Source organism: Geotrypetes seraphini, chromosome 1 (genome assembly GCF_902459505.1).
Source record: "Geotrypetes seraphini chromosome 1, aGeoSer1.1, whole genome shotgun sequence".
NCBI lineage: Eukaryota > Metazoa > Chordata > Amphibia > Gymnophiona > Dermophiidae > Geotrypetes > Geotrypetes seraphini.
The window spans coordinates 405,364,403-405,385,260 of record NC_047084.1 but is presented as its reverse complement, the minus strand read 5'-3'; the positions used below and the strand labels follow the sequence as shown (position 1 = coordinate 405,385,260).

The 20,858-nt window shown below is 42.7% G+C and overlaps 1 protein-coding gene across 3 annotated transcripts in view; it reads right to left on the bottom strand.

Annotated features, from left to right (window-relative positions):
• ELP1 (elongator complex protein 1) overlaps positions 1 to 20,858 on the bottom strand; it is an 882,162-nt gene that overhangs the window by 501,173 nt on the left and 360,131 nt on the right. For all 3 annotated transcript variants that reach the window (XM_033918172.1, XM_033918151.1, XM_033918160.1), the window contains exon 15: positions 2,003 to 2,106. In XM_033918172.1, coding sequence (XP_033774063.1) covers positions 2,003 to 2,106 — 104 coding nt within the window. The remainder of the gene's footprint in view (positions 1 to 2,002; positions 2,107 to 20,858) is intronic.

Sequence of the window (20,858 nt, the reverse complement as noted above, 5' to 3'; positions counted from 1 at the left end):
GTTTTTTTTTTTTTACATGAAAGTCAATGGATGTAAACTCTGGATAATTGCAATTCTGGTAAGCATAGGATGCATAGAGCCTGCGCTTAAACCCCTGACCCGGTTAGCAGGCAACCAAGCTCCCAAAGGAATAGACCCCGAGTCTAAGAAGGGTGGCACACAGCAGGCTGGCTCCACAGGCTCACCAAAGTTTCTCTGTGAAGCAAGAGTCTGACTCCACTAGACTGAGTTCTTTCCTCTGGCAGCCACCAAAAAAAAACAAAAACAAACTTTAAGTGTCCTGTCCAATGAAGCCACCACAAAACCCCATCTTTAAGCAACCAAAATAAGAAAAAGAAGCAGAGCAGATGACTTCTGCACAGATTGTTTGCATTAACTGAAACTGCAGGGGGCTCTAAAGTAGGAGGAGCACATGCTCAGAACAGTGTTTGGATTTCTGCAACTCCTGAATTGCGGGAAGGGATTGGACACCTAGAGCAGTGTTTTTCAACCGATGTTCCGCGGCACACTAGTGTGCCGCGAGATGTTGCCTGGTGTGCCGCAGGGCCGCCATCAGGGCAGTACTACCAGTCCTGCATTCAGGGGCCCAAAGTTGACAGGGGGCCCGAGGCAGGGGCGCCAGTAGCTCGCCAAGGCAAAGTGAGTCAATCACCCAGGACTCACTTTATCTTGGCGATCTAATCTATCGAGCCGATAAGTCTTCTTCTCCCCGACGTCAATTCTGCAGTCGGAGAGGAAGTTCGGGCCAGCCAATTGCTGCCTGGCTGGGCGGAACTTCCTCTCCGATTGCAGAATTGACGTCAGGGAGAGCATGCGTCGGCGTCGGCTTTGGGGCCTGTTATCCATTGGTGGGTCCTGTTCCCTGATGGCAGCGGCAGTGGCAGTGGCTTGGGGAACGGCAGGGAGAAAGAAAGAAAGGGGGCAGGCAGGGAAACAGAAGGAAAGAAGAGAAACAGAAAAAAAGAAAGAAAGGTCAGGGAGAGAGGAAGAAAAAGTTGGGGGAGGGAATGAGGTGTGGAGGAGAGAAAGCATACAGGCTGATAGAAGGGAAGAAAGATTGGATGCACAGTCAGAAGAAGAAAGTGCAACCAGAAATCACCAGACAAGGTAGGAAAAATGATTTTATTTTAAATTTAGCAAAGTGGAGGCAGTATTACCACAGTTTTCAAAGGAATTTGCCCAAATAACTTAATAGTTAACTGGGTAAATTCCCAGAGATGAAAACTTCCCTTCACTTACTATGCACAGTTCTGAATTTATATCTGCTGTCTATATTTTACAATATGGTCACCTTTTACTAAACCGCAATAGTGGTTTTTAGCGCAGGGAGCCTATGAGCGTCAAGAGCAGCGCTGGGCATTCAGCGCAGCTCCCTGCGCTAAAAACTGCTATTGTGGTTTAATAAAAAGGATGGAGGGTATATTTGTCTATTTTTGTATGCTATAAAAACCAAATACAGAGAGAGACTGAGAGCTGTTGACGAAGAGCTACGTGTGTGTCTTTCTTCGATTCCAGCCAGAATATCAGCTTTGTGTTCAGCCAAACAGGCCCAGGTTTCGCACTGAATAAAGTATTTTATAATTTTTCACTATTCTGTTTACTTAATATTTCATAATAAAGTAATTATAAAATACTTTCTTTGTGTTTATTTGATTCCTATTCAAGAGAATTACTTTATATATAGTCAATATAGGCACAGAGTTAAATTTTTTAACATTTTCTAATGGTGGTGTGCCTCGTGATTTTTTTCATGAAACAGTTGAAAAACACTGACCTAGAGTATGGAATCCAGAAGGAATGTAACAGAATGCTAAATTTTACTGGAGACTTCTACTAGTCCCTCTTTTGAAGTTCAAACATGCCACACAATTCTATAAATGTTTTATGAATACTCAAAGCAAGCATTACATGAAAAAATACAATGCAACAACCACCACCATGATTGGCACATTTCAGACTGCAGAACTTTCTCAAGAGGGGGCAGCCTCTGTTACTCACTCACCTCTCCATCAACAACAGCCAGCACTGTCTGCACACACAGATGTGGAAATCGGACAGGATGGCCATTTCCATTCTTCCATGGGTCAAGGGTGGCTGCTGGAAATGCTTCAAATGTAAGAAGAAAAAAAGTTTTTACTAAAAAGATAAAAGAAACAGAAAAATGAAACCATATGGCCTGTCCAATTTGCCTATCCATGTCATCTACTAAGGGCCAGCATTAGGGGGAGAGCAAACAGGGCAGCTGCCTTGGACCCCACAGCTCCAGAGGGCCCCGTTGTCCGAGCATCTCTACCCCTTGTCGGGGCATCTCTTCCCTTTGTTGGGCCAGCTTCCTCCCTTCCCAGCACTTTTTTAAAAACAAAGTTTTCTCTCTCAGAGGGACTCTGACACGGCATCCATTCTCACTAGTTGAAGCTTCACCTCTGATACAACTTCCTGTTTCTGCCAGTTCACGTCAGAGGAGAATCTTCAGGGCAGCTGTGTGCAACTAGTGAGAATGGCTGCCGCATCATGGTCCCTCAGAAAGAAAACTTTGGTTTGGACAAGCTTCTACAAAGGTGAGGGAAAGGGAGGGAGATTGTCTGACAAGGGGAAGAGGTTGAGTGGCGCTTTAGGTTTATTGTGCGGAGAAAGAGGGAAACAGACACTGAATAGAAGTGTGTGTGTATATATATGTGGGGTGGGGGTGGGGGTTAGAGAGGGGAGCAGATGCTGAATAGAAGTGGTGAGGAGAGAGAAAAAAGGGCACATCTTAATAAAACAGGCTTCCGATCCCACCATTCCACTGAACTCTCCCTAGTTGGTTTAACTACCGTTATTCAATACAGTGGTGCCTCGCATAAAGAACGCCTCGCACAGCGAACGCTGCACACAACGAACTTCATTTCATGATTCATACAACGAACTTCGTTTCACACAACGAAGTCGCCCGAGCTTCCACGATCGCTGCCGATGTATTGCATCCTTCCGCGCAGGCACTGCAGGCAGTCGTTAGTCACTGCGCTTAACGCGTTTCACATAACGAACTTTTCGCATAACAAACTTGCTCCTGGAACGAATTAAGTTTGTTGTGTGAGGCACCACTGTACTTTCTGGATCATCATAAATCTGTTTTTTTAGTCTCGCTAGATCGCATATCAGCCTTTGATAGGATCGACCACACCTTACTCCTCCAGAGACTTCAAAAACATCAGGAATTTCTGGTACAGTCTTAAATTTGTTCACCTTTTATTTTGAAAATCATACATACCAAGTGAAATTTGACAATACTTTCTGAAATCTCTCAAAAATATGGAATTCCACAGAGCTCTATCCTTTATCCGATACTCTAGTCTTTTCTTAGCCCCTCTGCTGACTTTTGCACAATCTATAGGATTTACAGCTTTTGAATATGCATATGATATTCAACAAATATTTTTCTATCCACGCTTATTACTATCTCACAGTCACTAGGCTTTACAGCCTTTTCATACGCCGATGATATTCAACTCATGCACCCTCTCAACCCAGAAAACGCCGAAGAAATAAAAATTATCAACGACAAATTAGAACTAATAAAAAACTGGCTAAACAATAATAAACTAGCTCTAAATACTCAAAAAACAAAAACAATGCTTTTCACTTGGAAAGGAGATATAACTTTAAAAATACCATTCACACTTGATAATACTCCTATAGAATCAGTTTCTCAACTTTAAATCCTTGGTGTAATAATTGATGCAGATCTTTCATTTCACAGCCACATTAGCGAAATAGTTAAATCATGTTTTTACAGATTACGGCTCCTTCGTTCAATTTCGACCTTTCTAGATTCCAAATCAATCAACATTTTAGTTCATTCTCTAATTATCTCAAAATTAGATTATTGCAATTCTCTGTTTATCAATATAACTCAGAAAGAAAAGAGACGACTCCAAATTATCCAAAACACATCAGTTAAACTAATACACAAAGCAAGAAAGTTCGACCATGTTACCCCCTTACTTATTAAATCACATTGGCTCCCCATATCTCATCGAATCACCTTCAAAATTATATTTCTGGTACATAAGACATTGATCTTTAATGAACCCCAATTTATATCAAAAATGATTGTCCCGTATAATTCTTCCCGCTCTCTAAGATCATCCTCATCACAATTGTTATCAGTCCCTTCGTTGAGAATTATAGGCACAAGACGAAATATGTTCTCTGTGATGGCCCCTACACTGTGGAACTCTCTTCCAAATTTTATTAAAAGTGAAAAAGACCTTGTTTCTTTTAAAAAATTTTAAAAACATATTTATTTCAAGATGCATTTGATTCATGAAATGCAATATTTTAAGGTTCTTTCATTTTCTCTCTTCTTTTACATTTAATATCTTTATTTACCTCACCCCATTATTACCCAATGTGTTTTCCTTTTTATGTAAAAATTTTAACAAACAACGAAATTGTAACTTTTCCCTGCCTTTCCATTTTACTCTTGTTTGTCCAATTTGTTTGTCAGTTGTCTAATTTGTTCAAATTATATGTATTGCCACATTCTGATGGTTTTTAAATTGTACATCGCTTAGATGTTGTTATAAGCGATTCATCAAATGCAAATTAAACTTGAAACTTCTACATCCTTTGAATCCCAATGCTACCAACAAAATTCAAGAATTAAACTGTAAACTCACCCGAATTAGCTCATGGCTCAATCAAAACATGCATGCATTAAACATCACAAAAACAAAAGGTGTCTTATTTCCCACCTCAGATAAAGGAAGACTTAACTCCAATACAGATGAACACGAAAGTCAAACTACTGGGGGGTCATTCTCAATAAAAAAAACAAAAACAAAAATAAAAACTTACTTTCCATGAACAGATAAGCGCAGTTGTTCAGAAATGCTTCTATAAACTAAAGCTAATATGTTCAATATCTTCTTTCCTTGAGCCTCCTCTATTAACATTCTTATCCATTCTCTAGTTATTTCTCACCTTGATTACTGTAACTTTCTATACCACAGTTCTTCAACCTCCGGTCTGTGGACCGCTGTCGGTCCGCAAAAAAATCTTGACAATCCGCGAAGGATTCGGTCCCCGGCGCAACGAAAGGCCGGCGTCAGCTGACTTGCAACTTCCTGTTGCCGTCGCTGTGCCAGGACTCCTGCCTTCGCCGGGACTCCTGCCTTCCACCGCGTATGCTTCCTGCCTTGTCTCCGCACCTCCAGACCAGCAGCGGCAGCTCTGTGTGCTTTTAACTTCGGCACAGAGCTGCCCCTAAGCAGTAGTTTAGCACGATTTCACAAGGCAGCCTCGGGGCCTTTGCTAGGCCGGCCCACATCGCATCATCGAAGCGGGCCGGCCTAGCAAAGGCCCCGAGGCTGCCTCATGAAACCGCACTAAACTACTGCTTAGGGGCAGCTCTGTGCCGAAGTTAAAAGCACACAGAGCTGCCGCTTGCCTAAAGACTCTTGGGCCGCTGAAGGAGGGCAAAGAGCAGCTGTCCTGGAGGTTTCCCTTCCTCTCGCCTTTGCAGGTCCCTTTTTTACACCTTTTTTTTTTTCTTCAAACGGCAACGGGCCCCAGCATCGACATCAATCAAGTAAGTTCCACTGTTCCTTGCAAGCGGCTCTGCTCGGCCAAAGCTTCCCTTCTGACATGAGCAACCCTCAGGGGAAAGAAAGTGACCCGCAAAGGTGAGGGGAAGGGGGGCAGATGATGGAAGTTGGGGGGGGGAGAGAGAAGGGGCAGATGATGGAATGGAGGAGATGAGAGAGAGAAGGGGACAGATGATGGAAGTGAGAAGAAGGGAGAGAGAGCAGAAGGCAGATGGATGTCAGTTGAGAGGGGAGAGCAGATGCTGAATGGAAGTGGGGAAAGAACACATACTGGACGGAAGGAGGAGATAAATAAAGGGGGAAGGAAATAGTAAGATAATGGAGGGGTGAGGGAAAGGAGTGACAAGCTGTGGGTAGACACAGTGAAAAGAGGGAAACAGGACTAAATAGTAAGAAAGAATTTAATTTAGATGGAGGCAGAAAATAGAGAAGGAAGACCAGAGAAGAAAAGGGAAGAGAGAGCAGAGAACGATATCAGATCTGAGTGGAGGAAATGAGAAGAGAGATGGGGTGGGGGAAACAGAAGGGGGGCCACGGAGCAGGCTGCTTTGGGGGGGGGGTGCTGGGGCAGACAGCAATCGGGGGGGGAAGTCCTTGTATGTGGTGAGCGTGTTGTCTGGGGAGCAGCTGCCTTAGAAGAGGAGAGAGAAGTCACGCGCATGCTCATTCAGGATGGCTAGTTTAGATGGGAGCCGGGAGAGCGCTGATGGATGGCAGAGGCATCGCAGAAGCAGGAGGGCAGCCGCATGGGGACCCCGAGGAAGGAAGGCAACACTTTGGAATTGCTGTGCAGCACCCGCAGGCAAGTTCTTACCCCTGGGCCACCATTGCTGAGTGCTCGTTTATCGGGGCAGTGCTCGGTTTACGAGACAAAAGTTTGCTGAGTGTTTTGCTCGTTTTGCAAAACACTCGCAAACCAGTATACTCGTAAACCGAGGTACCACTGTATATTAAAGCGAGTTTCCCCATAGGAATGAATGGAAACTCGCTTTGATTCGTTGCACCAACCCCCCCCCCCCACCCAAGGCCACTGGCGCTGCTCCATACCCCCCCCCCCTGTGATCCGGTATCCCCCCCACTCGAGTCATTCCCCCCCCCTGCGATATTACATGCTCCCCCGAGCACCAAAACGATATCCTGTACCCTGATTGGGCACCGGCACCAGCAGCAACACACAGGACATGCCAATGCTCGAAGATCCTCCCTCTTCTGTGCTGGGCTGGGCAGTGCATCAGCGATCCTTCCTCTTGCTTGTGCTGGGCTGGACTGGGCCTTGAGCATTTGCACATGCTCAAGGCCTTCTGGTCTCGCTCTCTCCGAGATTCTCAGATTCAGAATCTTGAAGAGAGCAAGACCAGAAGGCCTTGAGCATGCGCAAATGCTCAAGGCCCAGTCCAGCCCAGCACAAGCAAGAGGAAGGACTGCCGATGCACCGCCCAGCCCAGCACAGAAGAGGGAGGATCTTCGGGCACCGGCATGTCCTGTGCGTTGGTGCTGGTGCCCAATCGGGGTAAGGGATATCGTTTTAGTGCTCGGGGGAGCATGTAAGATTGTGGGGGGGGGAGGGGGAGAGGGGGTGATGATTCGTGCCGGATCGTGGGGGAGGATGCCGGATCGCTGGGGGTGACACTCGTAAATTGAGTCAAACTCGCTTTTTGAGGTGCCGATTTTGCAAATGTTTTGCTTATCTTGCAAAACACTCGCAAACCGGTGCACTCGTAAACTGAGGTTTGACTGTATTTGGTGAATTCTGACTCAGACTCTTCACTTGCACGCTTTTATTAGGCTAGTAGTAAGTCAGGTAAAGTCCTGAAGGGTCCCTTGGTGGTAAGGGACATGCCGGGCCAGAGATTTTGTCACGATCCCGTGGGCTCACGATGCAGCTCAGGAGCGCAGGTGTAATAGTACTCATTCAAAATGAAGACAACCAATTCCTGGGGGAAGCGGGAGTTTTGCGCATAGCCATTCTTCAAGCTGAGATAAGAGATTAGAATCTGAAATAGTTTCTGGGAGTCCCGCAAAACAGATATTATCTCTGCGGGAGCGGTTTTCCAGGTCTTCAATTTTCGCTTCTTGCAAGCAAAGTTGCTCTTTTAGAGTCGTTACAGATTCTGTGGTCTCCTGCATTGTATCTTCAATATCCGCCATACGAACTTCTAGTTCACCAGTACGACGAGAAGGATCTAATAATAGAGACTCTATTCCAGAGATCTAGCCAGATAACTGGGTAAAACGAGGCTCCAAGGCTTGCACTACCGCTATCAAACAAAGCTCTAATGCTTGTACTACTGCCATTGCAACCTCTTGCACAGAGTCCAGTGGTTGAATCAGAACCATTGAACTGCCAGGTTCAACCATATTGTCAGTTTGTACTTGGGCTTTACCACGATCTTTATCTCATGTAAGACGTTTTGAAGTCAAAGGTGCTAATTGAAGTAGATGTAATGTAGACAAACAGCTGAGTCTTAATAAGTATTATTACTCCTAATCAGTCACAGCTCTTCCCTGACACTGCAACTCTTTAGAGACAGAATTACTGATTGTTTAAACCTTCAATTTTCTTCCAACTAACTCACACAAAACCAATTTAATTCTTTCCCCCCTCTACCATTAGCGGGTTTTCAAATTATCAGTGGCAATACATTTTCATTGTTAGTTGTGAGTAGTGAGGAGAACAGAAAAGTCAGCAAACAGTTGATTTAGCCTGTCTGTATATTTTTCAAATTGTCAACGATCAATCAGTCAGCAAGTTTACTCCGGGTAATCTCTTCTCCTCCCCCTCTCCACCATCAGCAGACACCCCCTTTCCAAATCTCCTTCCCTTTTAATTGTTAGTAGCAATTCAACTTCATCATAGCAATAACAGCTGATTTCAAACTGTCAACGGCTGTTCGCTCCATGTTAACATCTGTAATGACAATACTACCTATTCTCCTCCCCACCACCAGCAGTCGCCACCTCTTCCAATTCTCCAAAAATTAGCAGTAGTTTAGTCCAGGTTTACACTCATTTATTTACTTTGCTCTGTGCCAGCCAGGGAGACCGCCGACCTCATCTGTCTGCCCCTTCCAAAACTGGAAGCCAGCTCTCTCAACATCAGCCCAAAATCCTCCCCCAATTCCTTGTCATTAGCTGTAACATATTAGGAAGCTAGTGAGCTCGATCCAACCAGTTCACTCACACTGCTCCTCGCCAGAGAAAACCAGCACAACAGCTGACTTGCCTGCCCACTTCTTCAAACCATCAGTGGTAGTGGTTTTGTGTCGGCCAGCTCATTCCTCTTCAAAACCTGATTCAAAGTTTCTTTATTATCAGCTGCTATGGTGGGGTTTTTTTTTTTTAAAGAGGTAAATTGTATGTTAGTTGGTTGGGGATCGGGTTGGGTGGGTGGGAAGGAGAGCGGTTGGGTAGGTTGGGGATTTGTGTACTAACTGTTGGGTAGTTCGCAATGATTTCTTCTCTGATTTGGCTTGTATATTTCATTAAAAAGTCAATAAAATATAACTTGGAAAAAAAAAAAGGTAAATTGAGCATTTTTGGGATGAATGGGGCCCAGAGTGCGGGAGTACCGATCAGACATGTCTGGTCAGCCTCATCCTCGCCTGCAGACGAGCAGGAGACAGGAGAAACAGATTACAGGGGAAGAAAGCAGGCAAATGAGAGAGAGAAGAGGGGGAGTAAGAACAGAAGAAAGCAGGGGACAGAGAGAAAGCGAGGGGCAACAGAGAGAGTTAGCTCTACACCCCCCCCCCGTCATCCACTGAAGTTCCCCCTTAAAAAGGGAGGAGCCAATGGCGAACAAAGGCTTGGGCAGATGAGCAGGAGATTACAGGGGAAGAAAGCAGGCAAATGAGAGAGAGAGAGAGAAGAGGGAGAGTAAGAACAGAAGGAAGCAGAGGACAGAGAGCAAGAGGCAGCGGCGAACTAGCTCCGCCCACCCCCCAGACATCATCCACCGGAGCTCCCCCTTAAAAGGAGAGGAGACAACAGCAATCAGCCATTAGGCACAGATGAGTCACCACATGAAGAGAAGGACAAACCACAGCAGGCACAAAGAAAAACCACAGCAGACCGGCAAGCGGACAGCAATGGAAACAGCAGACAGGAAGTTGAGCAACCCAGTTTTCTTCACCGTCTGCCATATATATGATTACCTCCCCTCTGGGAAGCGGTCTTATGTATGCACTCAATGCGAGGAACTGGAGAGCCTGAAGAAACAAGTCAGACTCCTGGAGGGCAGAATAGTGGAATTGGAAGCACTTCGAGCAGTGGAGAAGGAGCACAGAGAGGCAGAGAGCGTCAAGACAAAGGAAACCATTGAGGAAGAAGTCTGGTAGTTAGAGAAGTTCATCGAGGAGGAATACAGGGAGGCCGTGGAAAATCACCAGCAACAGTGGAACTACCAAGATACACCTATAGGGAGTGAGGACCACCTGGAGGACAACCACAAGGAAGAAATGGGTGACACAGAAGCAAGATCTAGAGACAGCAGAAGGAACCCACAAGAAGACGAGTCCAGTGCAAGCCAACACCAGGATGAGGGAAGATGGAAGTGCACAGAGGACACAGACCAACAGCTGGAGAGATGGTCATACACCAAGGAAACGGACCTGCGGATAGAGAGGCAAGAGAAGATAGAGGACAGCAATCGTTATGGGAGACTCCAACATCAGACAAGTCGACAGCCACAATGCAGGAGGAAGAAAGGATCGGCTGGTGAACTGCCTACCGGGAGCCAAGGTAGAAGACATAGTGAGCTGCATCGACAGGATCATCGACAGTGTAGAAGAGGAAGATATGGTGGTGGTGATCCATGTGGGGACAAACAACGTGAGCAACAGGCACTACAGCAGAGAAGTACTGAAGGACCAGTTCCGGATGCTAGGAAAGAAGCTGAAGACCAGAACGCAGAAGGTAGCGTTCTCGGAGATCCTGCTGGTACCCAGAGCAAACATATTGTAACTTTCCCCCTTAATCCTCACGGTTCATGTATGTTAATCCAGTATGTTTTTATTTAAAGTCAGTGTATTTGTATTTATATTTTACTTGAATTGTACATCGCTTTGATCACAGTTCTTCAACTGCCGGTCCGTGGACCGGTGTCGGTCCGCAAAAAAATCTTGCCAGTCCGCGAAGGATTCAGGTCCCCGCCGCAACGAAAGGTGCCGGCGTCAGCTGACTTGCAACTTCCTGTTGCCGTTGCAGTACTGGGACTCCTGCAACGTATGCTTCCTGCCTTGTCTCCGCACCTCCCGACCAGCAGTGGCAGCTCTATGTGCTTTTAACTTCGGCACAGAGCTGCCCCTAAGCAGTAGTTTAGTGTGGTTTCATGAAGCAGCCTCGGGGCCTTTGCTAGGTCGGCCCACATCGCATCATCGAAGCGGGCCGACCTAGCAAAGGCCCTGAGGCTGCCTCATGAAACCACACTAAACTACTGCTTAGGGGCAGCTCTGTGCCGAAGTTAAAAGCACGCAGAGCTGCCGCTTGCCTAAAGACTCTTGGGCCGCTGAAGGAGGGCAAAGAGCAGCTGTCCTGGAGGTTTCCCTTCCTCTCACCTTTGCAGGTCCCTTTTTTCCACCTTTTTTTTTTTTTCTTCAAACGGTAATGAGCCCCAGCATGGACATCAAGTAAGTTCCACTGTTCCTTGCAAGCGGTTCTGCTCGGCCAAAGTTTCCCCTCTGACATGAGCCACCCTCAGGGGAAAGAAAGTGACCCGCAAAGGTGAGGGGAAGGGGGGCAGATGATGGAAGTTGGGGGGGAGAGAGAAGGGGCAGATGATGGAATGGAGAAGATGAGAGAGAGAAGGAGACAGATGATGGAAGTGAGAAGAAGGGAGAGAGAGCAGAAGGCAGATGGATGTCAGTTGAGAGGGGAGAGCAGATGCTGAATGGAAGTGGGGAAAGAACACATACTAGATGGAAGGAGGAGATAAATAAAGGGGGAAGAAAATAGTAAGATAATGGAGGGTGAGGGAAAGGGGTGACAAGCTGTGGGTAGACACAGTGAAAAGAGGGAAACAGGACTAAATAGTAAGAAATAATTTAATTTAGATGGAGGCAGAAAATAGAGAAGGAAGACCAGAGAAAAAAAGGGAAGAGAGAGCAGAGAACGATATCAGATCTGAGTGGTGGAAATGAGAAGAGAGAGATGCTAAAAACCACAGGGGGGAGGGAAGGACAGAGATGCCAGACCATGAGGGGAACAGAAGGAAGATGATGGATGCCAGACCAAATTGGGGGGGAGGGCAGGAGGAGAGATGGCAGGGAAAGACAGACAGTGAATGGAAGGGGCAGATGCTGGACTGAAGAGACAGAGAAGGTTATCATGCCACTGTACCAGGCCATGGTAAGCCCTCACTTGGAGTACTACGTCCAGCACTGGTCACCGTACATGAAGAAGGACACAGTACTACTCAAAAGGGTCCAGAGAAGAGCGACTAAGATGGTTAAGAGGTTGGAGGAGCTGCCGTACAGCGAAAGATTAGAGAAACTGGGCCTCTTCTCCCTCGAACAGAGGAGATTAAGAGGGGACATAATCGAAACATTCAAGATACTGAAGAGAATAGACATATTCACCCTCTCCAAGGTAGGGAGAACGAGAGGGCACTCTCTAAAGTTGAAAGGGGATAGATTCCGTACAAACGTAAGGAAGTTCTTCTTCACCCAGAGAGTGGTAGAAAGCTGGAACGCTCTTCCAGAGGCTGTTATAGGGGAAAACACCCTCCAAGGATTCAAGACAAAGTTAGACAAGTTCCTGCTGAACAAGAACATGCGCTGGTAGGGCTAGTCTCAGTTAGGGTACTGGTCTTAGACCAGAGGGCCGCCGCGTGAGCGGACTGCTGGGCATGATGGACCACTGGTCTGACCCAGCAGTGGCAATTCTTAAGTTCTTAGGGCAGACGCTGGATGGAAGAGAGTGAAAAGGCAATGAAAGCAGAAACCAGAGACGACAAAAGGTAGAAAAAAATAATTTTATTTCTATCTTGTGATTCAAATATATCAGATTTGAAATATGTATCTTGCTAGACATAACTGGGGAGTGCAAAGCCCAGGCAGTGCTTCTTTAGCTTCCAGCTGGCTTAGGGCTCTCTCTGACCAGGGGGCAGTTGCCCTAGTTCCACTCCCCTAACACCATTCCTGTCATGTGTGACTGTGGTATTCTGTTACATGATATTTGTGTAGCATTCTGTAATAATTTGGCTTATTCAGTTTTCTTGATAGTAGATGGGATATATGTGAAGGGGAGGGGAGACAGGGGTTTTGTTGATCTTTACCCTGTATTATTTGTATTTATAAAATGACAATTGTATAGAATATTGTTTCTTTTTATACTTTAATAAAATATGTTCAATATAAAATCATAACTATTTCAGGCTTGTGCGGATGGGATCAGATGGTTTGTGGGACCGAGCTTGCGGGGACGGGGCGGCGATGGTTTTTAAAAACAATTTCAGTCTTAGTAGTTTACCGGTCCACAAAATAATTATTTTATTTCCGCCGGTCCATAGGTGTAAAAAGGTTGAAGAACACTGGCTTAGATATTCAATAAGCGATTTATCAAGCACTAATAAAACTTGAAACTTGACAAGAGGCAGACGGAGCTGCAAGCAGTCAACGCGTGGATAAGGCGCTAATGTGAGGAAGAAGGATTCCACTTCGTGCGCAACTGGACAACATTAGAACATAAGAACATAAGAAGTTGCCTCCGTTGAGGCAAACCAGAGGTCCATCTCGCCCAGTGGTCTGCTCCCGCGGCGGCCCATCAGGCCCATTGCCTGTTCAGTGGTCCCAGACTATCCCTATGACCTATCTCTACTCCTATCTGTACTCCTCAATTCCTTTATCCTCTATCCAAACCTTCTTTGAAGCCTTGTAATGTGCTCCGGCCTATCACAGCCTCCGGAAGCGCGTTCCATGTATCCACCACCCTCTAGGTGAAAAAGAACTTTCTGGCATTTGTTCTGAACCTGTCCCCTTATAATTTCTCCGAGTGCCCCCTTGTACTTGTGGTTCCCCATAATCTGAAAAATCTGTCCCTGTCTACCTTTTCTATACCCTTCAGGATCTTGAAGGTTTCTATCATGTCTCCTCTAAGTCTCCGCTTTTCCAGGGAGAACAGCCCCAGCTTTTTCAGTCTGTCAGTATATGGGAGGTTTTCCATACCCTTTATCAGTTTAGTTGCTCTTCTCTGGACTCCCTCAAGTACCATAATGGCTTCCAATCTAATGCCTCTGAAACCAGACTACAGATCTAGATTGGTTCTTCAAAATGTATAGCTTTATTTTGTGGAGCTCTCAGATACCTACTCCGTTAATCATTAAAGATTATTCAAACGGTTTTTTGTAGGCAAGGGTATCAATCATTGAGCTCCACCTTAACGTGTTGGTATTGTTAGAAACAAGTGCTAAATATTGAACATAGATTTTTAGATAAAGCACTTATCTTTTTTATGACGGCTTCTATTGTGCCTTGTGGTGTGCGCTCTGTGCCCAACGGGACCCGTTTCGCCCAAATCGAGGCTTCTTCAGGGGTCTCACGAGATACTGTTAACACAGAGAAAAGTATTACTCTCACTGAAAAACATTTTGTTATAACTTTTAAGGAAGCGTGTACTCACTGTGACAACTTGTAGCGACTTCATCAAAATGGCGTTAGCAAGAAATAAACGCCAACGCATGCGCTATATAGACGTGTCAATTAAACTACCCCTGTGTTTCTTAAAGGGACACTCAATAATTTACAATTGAAACTGCTACTTTAGAAAAAAACACTCCAGTCCATATTCACATTCAGACCTGCAGGTTTTAATGTGCCTAGATTGAAAATCCAACGAGATTCTTTTTGTAGTAAGGTTCTATGTCTATCACCTCCTCGTGGGTTTGATTTCACCCGGTCTATTGCAAAACACCTCAATTCTTTGAAACTGTGTTGTAATTGGTTACAGTGTTCCACTAGAGGTGCAGTGATCCTCTTGCATTTAATATTAGATTTATGTTCGATGATCCGTGTTCTCAATGATCTTATTGACTTGCCAACATACCATTTCTTACATGGGCATGTTATCACATATATTATGTGATCTGTGGTACAGGTGAGAAAATGATTGATAGAATAGATTTTTCCGTCTTTCTGGCTGGTGAACTCTTTTAATTGTATCATATTTTCACATACGCTGCATTTACCGCATCTGAAAAAACCTTTCGGTAATAGATTATCTTCTCTCTGTTTTACTCTAAAATCTGCTGGAGAGAGTATTTCTTTGAGATTTCTATCACGTGTGAATGCAATGCGTAATTCTGTTTCTTTAAATGTAGTGTTGGTTCGCATAATTCTCCAATTGTTCTTCAATATTTTAGCTATGTTATTGCCATATGCTGAAAATTTCATTACACAAGTCATTATTTCTTCTTCTTCTTTTGAATGTTCTTTATTGATGTTCTTGTGAATTAGCCAATCCCTATTGTAATATTTTGCCCTTTTATAAGCTCTCTTCAAGATTTTACTAGGATACCCACGATTTTCAAGTTTATTTATAAGTAATTTGGATTGTAATGTAAATCTTCTTTTAGTGGAGCAATTTCTTTTTAACCGTAAAAATTGTGAAAACGGTAAATTTTGCTTTAAACTTACAGGATGGCAACTATGATATGACAAGAACGTGTTTCTATCTGTCTCTTTTGTGTAAACGTCAAATTCAAAAGATGTTTCTTTTTGTGTGATCGTCACATCCAAATAATTTATGTTATGTTTTGAGTATTGCATTGTGAAAACTATGTTAGAGTCACAACTGTTCAGCCAAGAAAAAAATGACTTTAATTCTTTTTCTTCTCCTGTCCACAACATCAGCACATCGTCTATATATCTTAGCCAACAATAGATTTTTGACAAAAAAGGTGAGTGATCGATCCAAATGGATTCGAAATCTGCCATATAAAGATTTGCCACTGAGGGAGCGAAAACCGCTCCCATAGCAACTCCCATTTTTTGCTTGTATATTTCTTTTTCAAACATAAAATAATTTTCTTTCATTGCTATTCTTGATAATTGTACAAGAAATTCAGATGGGATCAAGTGAGGTTTTGTCCTGTTCTCAAAGGTTTTTTTAATAATGTTCAAAGCTTCATCCTGGGGTATTGATGTATATAACGCTTTGATATCAAGGGTTACTAACATGAAAGGAAATGTGTCCATAGGTATTTCTTCCAATTTTTCCATCACCATACTTGCATCTTGGACAAAGGATTTAATTTTTGGGATCTCATCTTTCAGAAAAACATCTATAAATTTTGAAATGGGTTCCAACAAAGAGCCCCGTGAAGACATTATCGGTCTCCCTGGGGGATTGATCAAATCCTTGTGTATTTTTGGTAGTACATAAAATACAGGTGTTAATGGACAAGATTTATTCAAAAATTTATAATCCTTCAATGTGAGAAAGCCTAATTTTAAACCTTCATCTGTTATTTTACCAATCTGTTTTTTCAATCTATTTGTTGGATCTAAAGGGAGTTTTTCATAAACCTCAGTGTCTTGTAATTGTCTGAGAATTTCCAAATGGTATTTTTCTTTATCCAAAATTACAATAGCTCCTCCTTTATCGGCTTTTTTTATTATGATAGTTTCATCGTCAGTCAATTTCTTAATCACTTCTCTTTCTACTTTATTTTATTCAAATTGTTATGTTGGTACATTTTATTTTCTTTCCATACTTCAATATCTTTTAGAACGCAAGATTTGAAAGCATTCACTAGAGGATCTAATGGTATCGGAGGATACCATGTGCTTTTGGGGGATAATATTGTCCGATCCGTACTCTTCGGTTGGTTCTCAAAGTAAATCCTTAACTGTAGTTTCCTGATTAGCTTTTCCAAATCCACATTGAATTGTAGCTGATTGAAATCAGTGGATGGAACGAAAGAAAATCCATAGGACAACACTTTAGTTTCTATATCACTAAGTGTGTGTTTGGAGAGATTAATTACCACTGGTTTCTCGATGTTTGCGACCGAGTGGTAGGTCTTTGGCGTGGATTCCCTCTTCTGCTTCTCACTCTGCCCCTTCTTGTAGATTGACCTCTCTTTAAAAAATGTTGTTGGCCATCTCCGCTACTGGATGTTGAAAAGGTTGAAATGTCTGAACTATTCTTGTCTGTTTGTGTTGGACTTTTACTATTCTGGTTCATCCATGGGTATACTTTTTGGTTTAGATAATCATATTCATCTCTTTTGAATTTCCTTATTTTGTTCTTCTTTATATTTTCTTTAAATTCATCCATGTTATTCGTCATTATTTTGTATTTGTCCGTAAATTCTGTTTCAGACATGTGGGATTTTAAATTATTCAAATCCGAATCTAATTTTATTTTTTCTTGATTAATCTCATTTTGACTTCTTTCGTTCCATCCACTGATTTCAATCAGCTACAATTCAATGTGGATTTGGAAAAGCTAATCAGGAAACTACAGTTAAGGATTTACTTTGAGAACCAACCGAAGAGTACGGATCGGACAATATTATCCCCCAAAAGCACATGGTATCCTCCGATACCATTAGATCCTCTAGTGAATGCTTTCAAATCTTGCGTTCTAAAAGACATTGAAGTATGGAAAGAAAATAAAATGTACCAACATAACAATTTGAATAAAGTAGAAAGAGAAGTGATTAAGAAATTGACTGACGATGAAACTATCATAATAAAAAAAGCCGATAAAGGAGGAGCTATTGTAATTTTGGATAAAGAAAAATACCATTTGGAAATTCTCAGACAATTACAAGACACTGAGGTTTATGAAAAACTCCCTTTAGATCCAACAAATAGATTGAAAAAACAGATTGGTAAAATAACAGATGAAGGTTTAAAATTAGGCTTTCTCACATTGAAGGATTATAAATTTTTGAATAAATCTTGTCCATTAACACCTGTATTTTATGTACTACCAAAAATACACAAGGATTTGATCAATCCCCCAGGGAGACCGATAATGTCTTCACGGGGCTCTTTGTTGGAACCCATTTCAAAATTTATAGATGTTTTTCTGAAAGATGAGATCCCAAAAATTAAATCCTTTGTCCAAGATGCAAGTATGGTGATGGAAAAATTGGAAGAAATACCTATGGACACATTTCCTTTCATGTTAGTAACCCTTGATATCAAAGCGTTATATACATCAATACCCCAGGATGAAGCTTTGAACATTATTAAAAAAACCTTTGAGAACAGGACAAAACCTCACTTGATCCCATCTGAATTTCTTGTACAATTATCAAGAATAGCAATGAAAGAAAATTATTTTATGTTTGAAAAAGAAATATACAAGCAAAAAATGGGAGTTGCTATGGGAGCGGTTTTCGCTCCCTCAGTGGCAAATCTTTATATGGCAGATTTCGAATCCATTTGGATCGATCACTCACCTTTTTTGTCAAAAATCTATTGTTGGCTAAGATATATAGACGATGTGCTGATGTTGTGGACAGGAGAAGAAAAAGAATTAAAGTCATTTTTTTCTTGGCTGAACAGTTGTGACTCTAACATAGTTTTCACAATGCAATACTCAAAACATAACATAAATTATTTGGATGTGACGATCACACAAAAAGAAACATCTTTTGAATTTGACGTTTACACAAAAGAGACAGATAGAAACACGTTCTTGTCATATCATAGTTGCCATCCTGTAAGTTTAAAGCAAAATTTACCGTTTTCACAATTTTTACGGTTAAAAAGAAATTGCTCCACTAAAAGAAGATTTACATTACAATCCAAATTACTTATAAATAAACTTGAAAATCGTGGGTATCCTAGTAAAATCTTGAAGAGAGCTTATAAAAGGGCAAAATATTACAATAGGGATTGGCTAATTCACAAGAACATCAATAAAGAACATTCAAAAGAAGAAGAAGAAATAATGACTTGTGTAATGAAATTTTCAGCATATGGCAATAACATAGCTAAAATATTGAAGAACAATTGGAGAATTATGCGAACCAACACTACATTTAAAGAAACAGAATTACGCATTGCATTCACACGTGATAGAAATCTCAAAGAAATACTCTCTCCAGCAGATTTTAGAGTAAAACAGAGAGAAGATAATCTATTACCGAAAGGTTTTTTCAGATGCGGTAAATGCAGCGTATGTGAAAATATGATACAATTAAAAGAGTTCACCAGCCAGAAAGACGGAAAAATCTATTCTATCAATCATTTTCTCACCTGTACCACAGATCACATAATATATGTGATAACATGCCCATGTAAGAAATGGTATGTTGGCAAGTCAATAAGATCATTGAGAACACGGATCATCGAACATAAATCTAATATTAAATGCAAGAGGATCACTGCACCTCTAGTGGAACACTGTAACCAATTACAACACAGTTTCAAAGAATTGAGGTGTTTTGCAATAGACCGGGTGAAATCAAACCCACGAGGAGGTGATAGACATAGAACCTTACTACAAAAAGAATCTCGTTGGATTTTCAATCTAGGCACATTAAAACCTGCAGGTCTGAATGTGAATATGGACTGGAGTGTTTTTTTCTAAAGTAGCAGTTTCAATTGTAAATTATTGAGTGTCCCTTTAAGAAACACAGGGGTAGTTTAATTGACACGTCTATATAGCGCATGCGTTGGCGTTTATTTCTTGCTAACGCCATTTTGATGAAGTCGCTACAAGTTGTCACAGTGAGTACACGCTTCCTTAAAAGTTATAACAAAATGTTTTTCAGTGAGAGTAATACTTTTCTCTGTGTTAACAGTATCTCGTGAGACCCCTGAAGAAGCCTCGATTTGGGCGAAACGGGTCCCGTTGGGCACAGAGCGCACACCACAAGGCACAATAGAAGCCGTCATAAAAAAGATAAGTGCTTTATCTAAAAATCTATGTTCAATATTTAGCACTTGTTTCTAACAATACCAACACGTTAAGGTGGAGCTCAATGATTGATACCCTTGCCTACAAAAAACCGTTTGAATAATCTTTAATGATTAACGGAGTAGGTATCTGAGAGCTCCACAAAATAAAGCTATACATTTTGAAGAACCAATCTAGATCTGTAGTCTCCCTCAAGTACCGCCATGTCCTTTTTGAGGTACGGAGACCAGTACTGGACACAATATTCCAGATGCGGGCACACCATTGCACAATACAGTGGCAGGATGACTTCCTTCGTCCTGGTCATGATACCCTTCTTAATGATACCCAACATTTTGTTTGCTTTTCTTGAGGCTGTGGCGCACTGTGCCGACGCCTTCAAAGTTGTGTCTACCATCACTCCCAGGTCTCTTTCAAGGTTACTTACCCCTAGCAGTGATCCCCCCATTTTGTAGCTGAACATCGTGTTCTTTTTCCCTACATGCATGACCTTGCATTTCCCTACGTTAAAGCTCATTTGCCACTTTTTGGCCCATTCTTCTAGTGTCGTTAGGTCCCTTTGCAGATCTTTGCAGTCTTCCATGGTTTCAACCCTGCGGTAGAGTTTGGTGTCATCTGCAAATTTAATAACCTCACATTTTGTTCCTGCCTCCAGGTCATTAATAAATATATTGAACAGGAGCGGTCCCAGTACCAACCCCTGCAGAACTCCGCTCGTGACCCATTGCCAGTCTGAATAAAAGCCCTTTACTCCAATCCTTTGTTTCCTGCCTGCCAGCCAGTTTTTGATCCATCGGTGGACCTCCCCTTGCACCCCGTGTATCCACAGCTTTTTAAGCAGTCGTTCGTGCGGTACCTTGTCGAAGGCTTTTTGGAAGTCAAGGTAAATGATGTCAATGGATTCCCCTTTATCCACCTGGCTGTCTACCCCCTCAAAGAAGTACAATAAGTTTGTTTGGCATGACCTACCCTTGCAGAAGCTGTGCTGGCTTGACTTTAGCTGTACATTCTGGGGGAAGAGCAAGCTATTCTGGAAGGATGGACTCCACCTCAGTGGAGATGGAACGAGGCTACTTGCAAGCATCATCAAGAGAGAAATTGAGAAGTTTTTAAACTAGGAAGAAGGGGAAAGCCGACAGTCGACCAAGAGTCGATAGTTCGGGAACCGGTATACTCGGAGGATACTGTGCAGGAAGATAGCGGGGAAGACACACCGGATCATAGGCGAGACAGAAATCCTGAAGGATCGAAAGGGACACAAGAGGGAAGGAATTGCAAGAAAGTAACAGGCTGCAAGTGTATGTACACAACGCAAGAAGTCTAAGAAATAAGATGGGAGAATTGAACGCTATGAAACAAAAAGATAACCTTGACATCATCGGCGTCACAGAAACA